Below are 12,043 nucleotides of genomic sequence, written 5' to 3'. Positions count from 1 at the left end.
TCAATAATTTCCCCGCCGATTATGTAAATCAATTCCCCTAGCGATTATGTAAATCAAGTTCTCAGGTCAGGTTCGCCTAAAGATCAAAGAAACCATAATGTTTCTTAATTCCCAGACTAATAAAACTCTAGCAAAAAACCCTTTCCTTATATTCCCTCCGTCGCTAATATGTAACCAGCCCTCTGATTGGCTGAGAAGGGGGATGTAACCGACTCGCTGATTGGCTGAGAAGAAAACTAGTGATGCAACTGTCTCCTGGAAAATCATATCAAACAAATCAACCAACACACAAAACCATCCATGAAAACATACATAAATGTGACAAAGTTCCTGTTTTTCATTTTCACATACAAAAACCATAAGAGCAGTAATAAATATGAAAGAGTTCCTGTTTTTCAAATTCTGACTGACAAAAACCATAAAACATCCATAATTTGATTTTGACAACCATGAAAAACTTCAAATAAATTGACCAACACACATAACCATCCTTGAAAACAGACATGGAATTTAGAAAATTCCTGTTTTTCCAAGTGAGAAAATTCCTGTTTTTTCATTCTCAGTGAGAAAACCATAAACCACGTGGTCCTGTCACGACTGGTACCCCCCTTTCTACTTATGCAAGCGTGAAAAGTATGATTTAGGATTGAAATCAAGAAAAAAGTCGTTTGAATTAATAAAATTTAGCCTTGAGGGTAGTTTGGTTTTATAGGAGTGTATGCAAGCGTGAAAAGTATGTTTTATGAGCAATATCAAGAAAAAAACTCGTTTGAAATTAAAAAAATTAAGCCTTGAAGGAAGTTTGGTTTTATAGGAGTGTAAGCAAGTGTTAAAAGTAGGGTTTAGGAGCAAATTCAAGAACAGACTCGTTTGAATTAATAAAATTAAGCCTTGAAGGTAGTTTGGTGTTATAGGAGTGTATGGAAGCGTGAAAAGTCTGGTTTAGGAGTGAAATCAAGAAAAAACTCGTTTGAATTAATAAAATTAAGCCTTGAGGGTAGTTTGGTTTTATAGGAGTGTATGCAAGCGTGAAAAGTATGGTTTATGAGTTTAATCAAGAAAAAACTCGTTTAAATTAATAAAATTAAGCCTTGAGGGTAGTTTGGTTTTATAGGAGTGTACACAAGTGTTAATAGTAGGGTTTAGGAGCAAATTAAAGAACAGACTCGTTTGAATTATTAAAATTAAGCCTTGAGGGTAGTTTGGTTTTATAGGAGTGTATGCAAGCGTGAAAAGTATGGTTTAGGAGTGAAATCAAGAAAAAAGTCGTTTGAATTAATAAAATTAGGCCTTGAGGGTAGTTTGGTTTTATAGGAGTTTATGCAAGCGTGAAAAGTATGGTTTAGGAGTTAAATCAAGAAAAAACTCGTTTGAATTAATAAAATTAAGCCTTGAGGGTATTTTGGTTTTATAGGAGTGTACGCAAGTGTTAAAAGTAGGGTTTAGGAGCAAATTCAAGAACAGATTCGTTTGAATTAATAAAATTAAGCCTTGCGGGTAGTTTGGTTTTATAGGAGTGTACGCTAGTGTTAAAAGTATCGTTTAGGAGCAAAATCAAGAAAAAACTCGTTTGAATTAATAAAATTAAGACTTGAAGGTAAGTAGTAAGGCCATAGGGAATATGAATTACACATACAATTACACATGAATTGCGCACGGAAAAGCATAGGGAATATCACGGGCTTTTTAGTAAAGTATTAATAGATATCACGAGTAATTGCGTAATATGACTTACCACGGGGCAGTCACCTATGGATCTGACGAGTGATTGCGTAATATGACTTAGAAGGGTCAGTCACCTATTACTACGAACGGTGCATGCCTTAACAGACGGGTTTCTAAGGTAACACCCATTTTTTTGGGGTCAATCGGAGAGAGAGTGGTGGTTGCTCCATATACAGTTACTTGATTAGTAGGTTTTTTTTTAAACTTGGCAAAGTATAATGTACTCAAACATGTTTTGAGAGTTTGATTACATGCCTTACCAGACGGGTTTCTAATGTGACATCCATTTTTTTGGGGTCAATCAGAGAGAGAGCGGCGGTTATTCCATATATAGTAACTTGATTAGTAGGTTTTTTTTTAAAACTTGGTAACGTATAATGTACTCAAGCAAAAACCCTATAAAATGTTCATACACTACATTCCAATTTTCATTATGTTTTAACACATTGCTTATATTACACTAAATATTATTAACTTTTAAAACCATGGATTCGTCAATTTTAAATGTTAGTACACTTTCATTCTTTATTTCCCCCCTCCCAAAAAAACACAAAAAAAACGTTTTACTAGTAAATTCAAATTTCAGGGGGACTTAGCCCCCTGACAAAGAACCAAAAACAAGCGCTAGTATACTAAAAACGCGTACCTAAGGGGTAAAATATAAATTAAACATACACACAACAGGTGAACTTGACCGAGCCCTCCATTTTGAAACATATTAGAGTCATAAAGTAATATAAAAATAACCTTAAAAGGAACTACCTTCAAGTCATTTTAAACCTAAACACAATAAATAAGAGTATAAAAGCTCCCCAGACTTTAAGACAGAGCCGTAAAAATTAACACCAAATACCAAAAGTAAATACCGTTGAATAATTAATACTATGATGAAGACAGGAAGACAGAAGCGCCACACAGTCTTATTCACAAAAGAATTAACGCATAGAAAAACAAATAAAACCAACGGCTTAAAATACATTGAAATTTGCGGTATCTATGCCACATGTTTTGGCCCTTGAACTCAACATTAAAAAAAAAAAAAAAAAAAAAAACCTTTTACTAGTAAATTCAAATTTCAGGGGGATTTAGCCCCCTCCCTCCAACAATACAAAATATTAAGAATATAATGAGTATATTCGATATAAACGGTTATCTTTATTTGGTGGGTATTCAAAAGCGTGGATTTCTGTTAAATAAATGATTCTTGTATGCGTGATTCAAGAGTTTCCTTTTATGGCCAAATTAAACGAGACGTATTTGATGAAATAAAAAAGGGTTTAATAGATGATTAAGTGGCTTTTATAAAAATTTAAGACAGGGAAGGGGTCAATGTATGAATTCTAGCACGTTCATTGTAAGGTGAAAAAAACAAAGTATTTCTTCATTAAGGAATCTGCGTATTAAGTTGGAACTTTCAGAGTTAAATAAATGATTCTTGTATGCGCGATTCAAGAGTTTCCTTTTATGGCCAAATTAAACGAGACGTATTTGATGAAAGTAAAAAGGGTTTAACAGATGATTAAGTGGCTTTTATAAAAATTTAAGACAGGGAAGGGGTCAATGTATCAATTCTAGCACGTCTATTGTAAGGTGAAAAAAAAACTATTTCTTCATTAAGAAATTTCATTTATGGTGACAATCCACGTCTGAACGATTTTCTAGTGCTAAATGATGAATGAGGCGCTGATTCCCCTATCCCTCCCCCTAAGGATTTTAATAATAATTCTTTTGGGATTTCCTTGAAAAATATCAATTTTTTTTATTTTCAGTGAAAAAATAGTGCCTTCATGATTCTGAGTAACTCATTCCATCCCCCTATTTTTTGAGGGGTTGGTAACGCACGGATGACATTGTGACACTTTGGTGGTGGTTAATCGAAGCTCTAGTTGACGGTGTTTGGTTGATGTGCCCTCATTTTCGTTAATGTCACTTATTTACTAAGGAAAATTAAATCTCGTACAGGCTTTTACTGAGGACATTAAATCTCGTATATGCGTTTACTAAGGACAAATTTTTTTTATCAATATTAAGGTTCTCTTTAGCCCTGTTTAAAGTTTTATGTTGTTTTTAAAGGGAATTTCGCCTGTTTTTATCATATTTGCATATTTTTATTTTGAAACACACTGAAAAGCCATATTAAGAGCTATATTTGTGAGTTTTTCACTGACAATTCCATTTTTAGCTAAGCCTTGACCTTCCTAAGTGCATTTATACTGCGAAATGTCCCTAAGCTAACACAGCAAATGATAGAACCCCTACTATATTTGTGTTCCGATGTCGCGGCTATACTTACAAGTAGTTTCTCAACATTTATGGTGACAATCCATGTCTGAACGACTTTCTAGTGCTAAATGATGAATGAGGCGCTGATTCCCCTATCCCTCCCCCTAAGGATTTTAATAATAATTCTTTTGGGATTTCCTTGAAAAATATCAATTTTTTTTTATTTTCAGTGAAAAAATAGTGCCTTCACGATTCTGAGTAACTCATTCCACCCCCCTATTTTTTGAGGGGGGTGGTAACGCACGGATGACATTGTGACACTTTGGTGGTGGTTAATCGAAGCTCTTGTTGACGGTGTTCGCTTGATGTGCCCTCATTTTCGTTAATGTCACTTATTTACTAAGGAAATTAAATCTCGTACAGGCTTTTACTGAGGAAATTAAATCTCGTATATGCGTTTACTAAGGACATTAAATCTGGCCCGTATGTAAGCAATCCATATCCACCAAATTGTTGAATCTTAGACATGAAAATTATGGATTAATTGATAAATGTAAAGTAATTCTGTTTCTTATTTGTTTATTTCATTTATAGGAAGCCCCTGAGTATATGCAAGAGGGACAATCCATATGGGATGATTATGTTAATCAGAGTGCTCATGATGGTGATAATTTATGGGCCACTCGTTGACGGTGTTCGGTTGATGTGCCCTCATTTTCGTTAATGTCACTTATTTACTAAGGAAATTAAATCTCGTACAGGCTTTTACTGAGGACATTAAATCTCGTATATGCGTTTACTAAGGATAAAATTTTTTTATCAATATTAAGGTTCTCTTTAGCTCTGTTTAAAGTTTTATGTTGTTTTTAAAGGGAATTTCGCCTGTTTTTATCATATGTGTATATTTTTGTTGGGAAACACAGTGAATAGCCATATTAAGAGCTATATTTGTGAGTTTTTCAGTGAGATATCCATTTTTTAGTCAAGCCCTCACATTCCGAAGTGCATTTATGGTGGGAAATGTCCCTAAGCTGACACAATAAATGATAGAACCCCTACTATATTTGTGTTCCGATATCGCGGCTATACTTACAAGCAGTTTCTCAACATTTATGGTGACAATCCACGTCTGAACGACTTTCTAGTGCTAAATGATGAATGAGGCGCTGATTCCCCTATCCCTCCCCCTAATGATTTTAATAATAATTCTAATTGGATTTCCTTGAAAAATATCAATTTTTTTTATTTTCAGTGAACAAATAGTGCCTTCGTGATTCTGAGTAACTCATTCCATTCCCCTATTTTTTGAGGGGGTGGTAACGCACGGATGACATTGTGACACTTTGGTAGTGGTTAATCGAAGCTCTCGTTGACGGTGTTCGGTTGATGTGCCCTTCATTCTCGTTAATGTCACTTATTTACTAAGGAAATTAAATCTCGTACAGGCTTTTACTGAGGACATTAAATCTCGTATATGCGTTTACTAAGGACATTAAATCTCGCCCGTATGTAAACAATCCATATCCATCAAATTGTTGAATCTTAGACATGAAAATTATGGATTAATTGATAAATGTAAAGTAATTCTGTTTCTTATTAGTTTATTTCATTTATAGGAAGCCCCTGAGTATATACAAGAGGGACAATCCATATGGGATAATTATGTTAATCAGAGTGCTCATGATGGTGATAATGTATGGGCCGAGTGGGAGCTCACCAGAGGCGAGGAGCTTCTTCTTTGTGATGCTAGCACCGATTCTACAGATTGTGTTATGGAAGTTCATTACACTGCGGATGGGCTATCATATACTTCAGATGATTTGATGAGGAGGGGGCCTTCGGGTCGGCTATGTGTCGAAGATGACGAGCGGTTATATTATGACATGCCCCCACTGGTGAATATAGTGATAGTAGAAAATAGTGCTGATGATGATGATGTTCAAGTAATTGAGCCTGACATCATATATTTAAAGAGTATTATAAATATTGATTTAACGAATAAATAAAGGATTAGAATAATGATTTTATTTAAATAGCATGGACAAAAAATGAAATGGATGATTTCTTAAGAAGAAGAAATACATTACATAGCTAACTTCTATGATTTTTTCATCTTTTGATAGAAAACTTGGATCTGGACTTATAACCCCCTCCCCTGATCTCAGAAGTGGAGGAATAAAGGGGCTCTGAGCCTTCCCCTTGAGGCAGATTCCCGTTTATTTTCGATTCTGAGTATTTTTGGTTTTCCCTCCAAAATTGACCCCCTCCCTCTCCTGCCCCCTCAAAAATTGAGGATGATCCCCTCCCTCTCCTGCCCCTCAGAAATGGAGGAACGAAGGGAACGTTAGATCCATCCTATTTTAAATTGACAATACTTATCAACCAAATATATGAATTTCCGTAGGTTTAATAATTTGAATCAGACATTTTTAGATCGGGAACCTAGATTCTTACTAAATTGATCATACGACTTAAATTATTTCATCAGATACGTTAGCACTTTAAAGTGAAATTTGACTCACATATTCTTGGGGATATTAACCATTTGAATCTGATAAGAAGAGGCTTAATTTCTTTTAATTTCCAAGATATAACGTATAAAATGCCTTAAAAATGGGATGATATGTGTTCAGTTCCTTCTTACAATTTGGATCATGAAGTGGAACGCAAATAGACGCTTTTATTTCGCTAAACTTGGAGAGCAGCTTTTTAACTTTTAGCTTTCAAATTTTAAAAGAAACTGCAATAGTTTAAACGAAAAGTAGTAAATGCAATTAAATTTTGATTTTGTAATTCAGTCATTTTTATAGAAACTGCAATAGTTTCACGAGAACCTTCTTTTAGCATATTTTAAGTTTAAACGAAAAGTAGTAAATGCAATTTAATTTTGATTTTGAAAATCAATCATTTTTAAAGAAACTGCAATAGTTTCACGAGAATCATCTTTTAGCGTATTTTTAAGTTTAAATGAAAAGTATTCAATGAAAATTAAATTTGATTTTGAAAATCATTCATTTTTATAGAAACTGCAATAGTTTCACGGGAAGTCATCCGTACATAGGCTAACCTAACCAACGATTTTGGTATTTCTGTGCAATAATGTGGAATTTGGTAACATGTGTGTATGTTTGTGTGTGTGTCTGTGTGTGTTTGTGTGTGTGTGTTCTGACTCGTGCATAAGAAATCTTTAAAATTTAGTAAATGGTCAAAAGATGTCAAAATGTAACCTCTTAGTTTAACTGAGGTATTGGACTTTTCGTCTATGCCGAACAAAAAAAAACAACATAATTTCTGCTTGTGTTGAGTTTGACTCGATTATTTCCTACAAGTTAAGTTAGAATGAAAATCAAGAATTTATGCGCAGTTTTAACTAGCTGAGGCTATATCCGTTAAAGATAGGCCATTTTCTTTGATTTTGAAAATCGTTCATTTTTTTTTGGAGGGAAAACCAAAAATACTCAGAATCTAAAATAAACGGGAATCTGCCTCAAGGGGAAGGCTCAGAGCCCTGAGGCTCTGAGGGGCTCTGAGCCCTTCAGGGGCTCTGAGCCTTCCCCATGAGGCAGATTCCCGTTTATTTTCGATTCTGAGTATTTTTGGTTTTCCCTCCAAAAAAAAATTAACGATTTTCAAAATCAAAGAAAATGGCCTATCTTTAACGGATATAGCCTTAGCTAGTTAAAACTGCGCATAAATTCTTGATTTTCATTCTAACTTAACTTGTAGGAAATAATCGAGTCAAACTCAAAACGAGCGGAAATTATGTTTTTTTTTTGTTATGCATAGATGAAAGGTCCAATACCTCAGTTAAACTAAGAGGTTACATTTTGACATCGTTTGACAATTTACTAAATTTTAAGGTTTTCTTATGCAAGACTCAGAACACACACACACAAACACACACGACACACACACAAACATACACACATGTTACCAAATTCCACATTATTGCACAGAAATACCAAAATCGTTGGTTAGGTTAGCCTATGTACGGATGACTTCCCGTGAAACTATTGCAGTTTCTATAAAAATGAATGATTTTCAAAATCAAATTTAATTTTCATTGAATACTTTTCATTTAAACTTAAAATACGCTAAAAGATGATTCTCGTGAAACTATTGCAGTTTTCTTAAAAAAGATCGATTTTCAAAATCAAAATAAATATTGCGTTTAATAATTTTGTTTTAAACTTAAAATATGCTAAAAGAAGGTCCTCGTGAAACTATTGCAGTTTCTATAAAAATGACTGAATTACAAAATCAAAATTAAATTGCATTTACTACTTTTCGTTTAAACTTAAAATATGCTAAAAGAAGGTTCTCGTGAAACTATTGCAGTTTCTATAAAAATGACTGAATTACAAAATCAAAATTAAATTGCATTTACTACTTTTCGTTTAAACTATTGCAGTTTCTATATAAATTTGAAAGCTAAAAGTTAAAAAGCTGCTCACCAAGTTTAGCGAAATAAAAGCGTCTATTTGCGTTCCACTTCATGATCCAAATTGTAAGAAGGAACTGAACACATATCATCCCATTTTAAGGCATTTTATACGTTATATCTTGGAAATTAAAAGAAATTAAGCCTCTTCTTATCAGATTCAAATGGTTAATATCCCCAAGCATATGCGAGTCAAATTTCACTTTAAAGTGCTAACGTATCTGATGAAATATTTTAAGTCGTATGATCAATTTAGTAAGAATCTAGGTTCCCGATCTAAAAATGTCTGATTCAAATTATTAAACCTACGGAAATTCATATATTTGGTTGATAAGTATTGTCAATTTAAAATAGGATGGATCTAACGTTCCCTTCGTTCATCCATTTTTGAGGGGGCAGGAGAGGGAGGGGGTCATCCTCCATTTCTGAGGGGGCAGGAGAGGGAGGGGTCAATTTTGTAGGGAAAACCAAAAATACTCAGAATCGAAAATAAACGGGGATCTGCCTCAAGGGGAAGGCTCAGAGCCCCTTCTTTCCTCCACTTCTGAGATCAGGGGAGGGGGTTATAAGTCCAGATCCAAGTTTTCTATCAAAAGATGAAAAAATCATAGAAGTTAGCTATATAATGTATTTCTTCTTCTCTAGAAATCATCAATTTCATTTTTATGTCAATGCTGTTTAAATAAAATCATTATTCGAATCCTTAATTTTTTCGTTAAATCAATATTTATAATACTCTTCAAATATATAATGTCAGGCTCAATTACTTGAACATCATTATCATCAGCACTATTTTCTACTATTACTATATTCACCAATGGGGGCATGTCATAATATAACCGCTCGTCATCTTCAACACAGAGCCGACCCGAAGGCCCCCTCCTCACCAAATCATCTGAAGTATATGATAGCCCATCCTCAGTGTAATGAACTTCCATAACACAATCTGTAGAATCGGTGCTAGCATCACAAAGAAGAAGCTCCTCGCCTCTGGTGAGCTCCCACTCGGCCCATACATTATCACCATCATGAGCACTCTGATTAACATAATTATCCCATATGGATTGTCCCTCTTGTATATACTCAGGGGCTTCCTATAAATGAAATAAACAAATAAGAAACAGAATTACTTTACATTTATCAATTAATCCTTAATTTTTTTGTCTAAGATTCAACAATTTGGTGGATATGGATTGTTTACATACGGGCGAGATTTAATGTCCTTAGTAAACGCATATACGAGATTTGATATCCTCAGTAAAAGCATGTACGAGATTTAATTTCCTTAGTAAATAAGTGACATTAATGAAACCGAGGGCATATCAACCAAAAACCGTCAACGAGAGCCTTAATTAACCACCACCGAAGTGTTACAATGTAATTCGTGCGTTATCACCCCCTCGAAAAATAGGGGGATGGAATGAATTACTCAGAATCATAAATGCACTATTTTTTCACTGAAAATAAAAAATTAAATTGATATTTTTCAAGGAAATCCCATAAGAATTATTATTAAAATCATTAGGGGGAGGGATAGGGGAATCAGTGCCTCATTCATCATTTAGCACTAGAAAGTCGTTCAGACGTGGATTGTCACCATAAATGTTGAGAAACTGCTTGTAAGTATAACCGCGACATCGGAACACAAATATAGTAGGGGTTCTATCATTTGCTGTGTTAGTTTAGGGACATTTCGCAGTATAAATGCACTTAGGAAGGTCAAGGCTTGGCTACAAAATGGAATTTTCAGTGAAAAACTCACAAATATAGCTCTTAATATGGCTTTTCAGTGTGTTTCCCAACAAAAATATGCAAATATGATAAAAACAGGCGAAATTCCCTTTAAAAACAACATAAAACTTTAAACAGGGCTAAAGAGAACCTTAATATTGATAAAAACAATTTTGTCCTTAGTAAACGCATATACGAGATTTAATGTCCTCAGTAAAAGCCTGTACGAGATTTAATTTCCTTAGTAAATAATTGACATTAACGAAAATGAGGGCACATCAACCGAACCCCGTCAACGAGAGGCCCATACATTATCACCATCATGAGCACTCTGATTAACTTAATTATCCCATATGGATTGTCCCTCTTGCATATACTCAGGGGGTTCCTATAAATGAAATAAACAAATAAGAAACAGAATTACTTTACATTTATCAATTAATCCATAATTTTCATGTTTAAGATTCAACGATTTGGTGGATATGGATTGTTTACATACGGGCGAGATTTAATAATCTTAGTAAACGCATATACGAGATTTAATGTCCTCAGTAAAAGCCTGTACGAGATTTAATTTCCTTAGTAAATAAGTGACATTAACGAAAATGAGGGCACATCAACCGAACCCCGTCAACGAGAGCTTCGATTAACCACCACCAAAGTGTCACAATGTCATCCGTGCGTTACCAACCCCCTCAAAAAATAGGGGGGTGGAATGAGTTACTCAGAATCATGAAGGCACTATTTTTTCACTGAAAATAAAAAATTAAATTGATATTTTTCAAGGATATCCCAAAAGAATTATTATTAAAATCATTAGGGGGAGGGATAGGGGAATCAGTGCCTCATTCACCATTTAGCACTAGAAAGTCGTTCAGACGTGGATTATCACCATAAATGTTGAGAAACTGCTTGTAAGTATAACCGCGACATCGGAACACAAATATAGTAGGGGTTCTATCATTTGCTGTGTTAGTTTAGGGACATTTCGCAGTATAAATGCACTTAGGAAGGTCAAGGCTTGGCTAAAAAATGGAATTGTCAGTGAAAAACTCACAAATATAGCTCTTAATATGGCTTTTCAGTGTGTTTCCCAACAAAAATATGCAAATATGATAAAAACAGGCGAAATTCCCTTTAAAAACAACATAAAACTTTAAACAGGGCTAAAGAGAACCTTAATATTGATAAAAAAATTTGTCCTTAGTAAACGCATATACGAGATTTAATGTCCTTAGTAAAAGCCTGTACGAGATTTAATTTCCTTAGTAAATAAGTGACATTAACGAAAATGAGGGCACATCAACCGAACCCCGTCAACGAGAGGCCCATACATTATCACCATCATGAGCACTCTGATTAACATAATTATCCCATATGGATTGTCCCTCTTGCATATACTCAGGGGCTTCCTATAAATGAAATAAACAAATAAGAAACAGAATTACTTTACATTTATCAATTAATCCATAATTTTCATGTCTAAGATTCAACGATTTGGTGTATATGGCTTGTTTATATACGGGCGAGATTTAATAATCTTAGTAAACGCATATACGAGATTTAATGTCCTCAGTAAAAGCCTGTACGAGATTTAATTTCCTTAGTAAATAAGTGACATTAACGAAAATGAGGGCACATCAACCGAACACCGTCAACGAGAGCTTCGATTAACCACCACGAAAGTGTCACAATGTCATCCGTGCGTTACCAACCCCCTAAGAAAATAGGGGGGGTGGAATGAGTTACTCAGAATCATGAAGGCACTATTTTTTCACTGAAACTAAAAAAAAAATTGATATTTTTCAAAGAAATCCCAAGAGAATTATTATTAAAATCATTAGGGGGAGGGATAGGGGAATCAGTGCCTCATTCATCATTTAGCACTAGAAAGTCGTTCAGACATGGATTGTCACCATAAAT

At 34.3% G+C, this 12,043-nt stretch overlaps 1 protein-coding gene across 1 annotated transcript in view; it reads right to left on the bottom strand.

Moving 5' to 3' along the window:
- Positions 1-12,043, bottom strand: part of LOC148954504 (uncharacterized) — a 548,520-nt gene that overhangs the window by 239,976 nt on the left and 296,501 nt on the right. Inside the window, exons 7-8 of the mRNA XM_089086303.1 lie at positions 11,455-11,532; positions 9,157-9,483 (exon numbers count right to left, since the gene is read on the bottom strand). Coding sequence (XP_088942429.1) covers positions 9,157-9,483; positions 11,455-11,532 — 405 coding nt within the window. The remainder of the gene's footprint in view (positions 1-9,156; positions 9,484-11,454; positions 11,533-12,043) is intronic.

Source organism: Artemia sp. Qi Xiang Cuo, chromosome 3 (genome assembly GCF_049724085.1).
Source record: "Artemia sp. Qi Xiang Cuo chromosome 3, ASM4972408v1, whole genome shotgun sequence".
In the NCBI taxonomy this organism is placed as follows: domain Eukaryota; kingdom Metazoa; phylum Arthropoda; class Branchiopoda; order Anostraca; family Artemiidae; genus Artemia; species Artemia sp. Qi Xiang Cuo.
The sequence above is the reverse complement of the archived record's forward strand: the minus strand, read 5'-3'. Positions and strand labels throughout refer to the sequence as shown.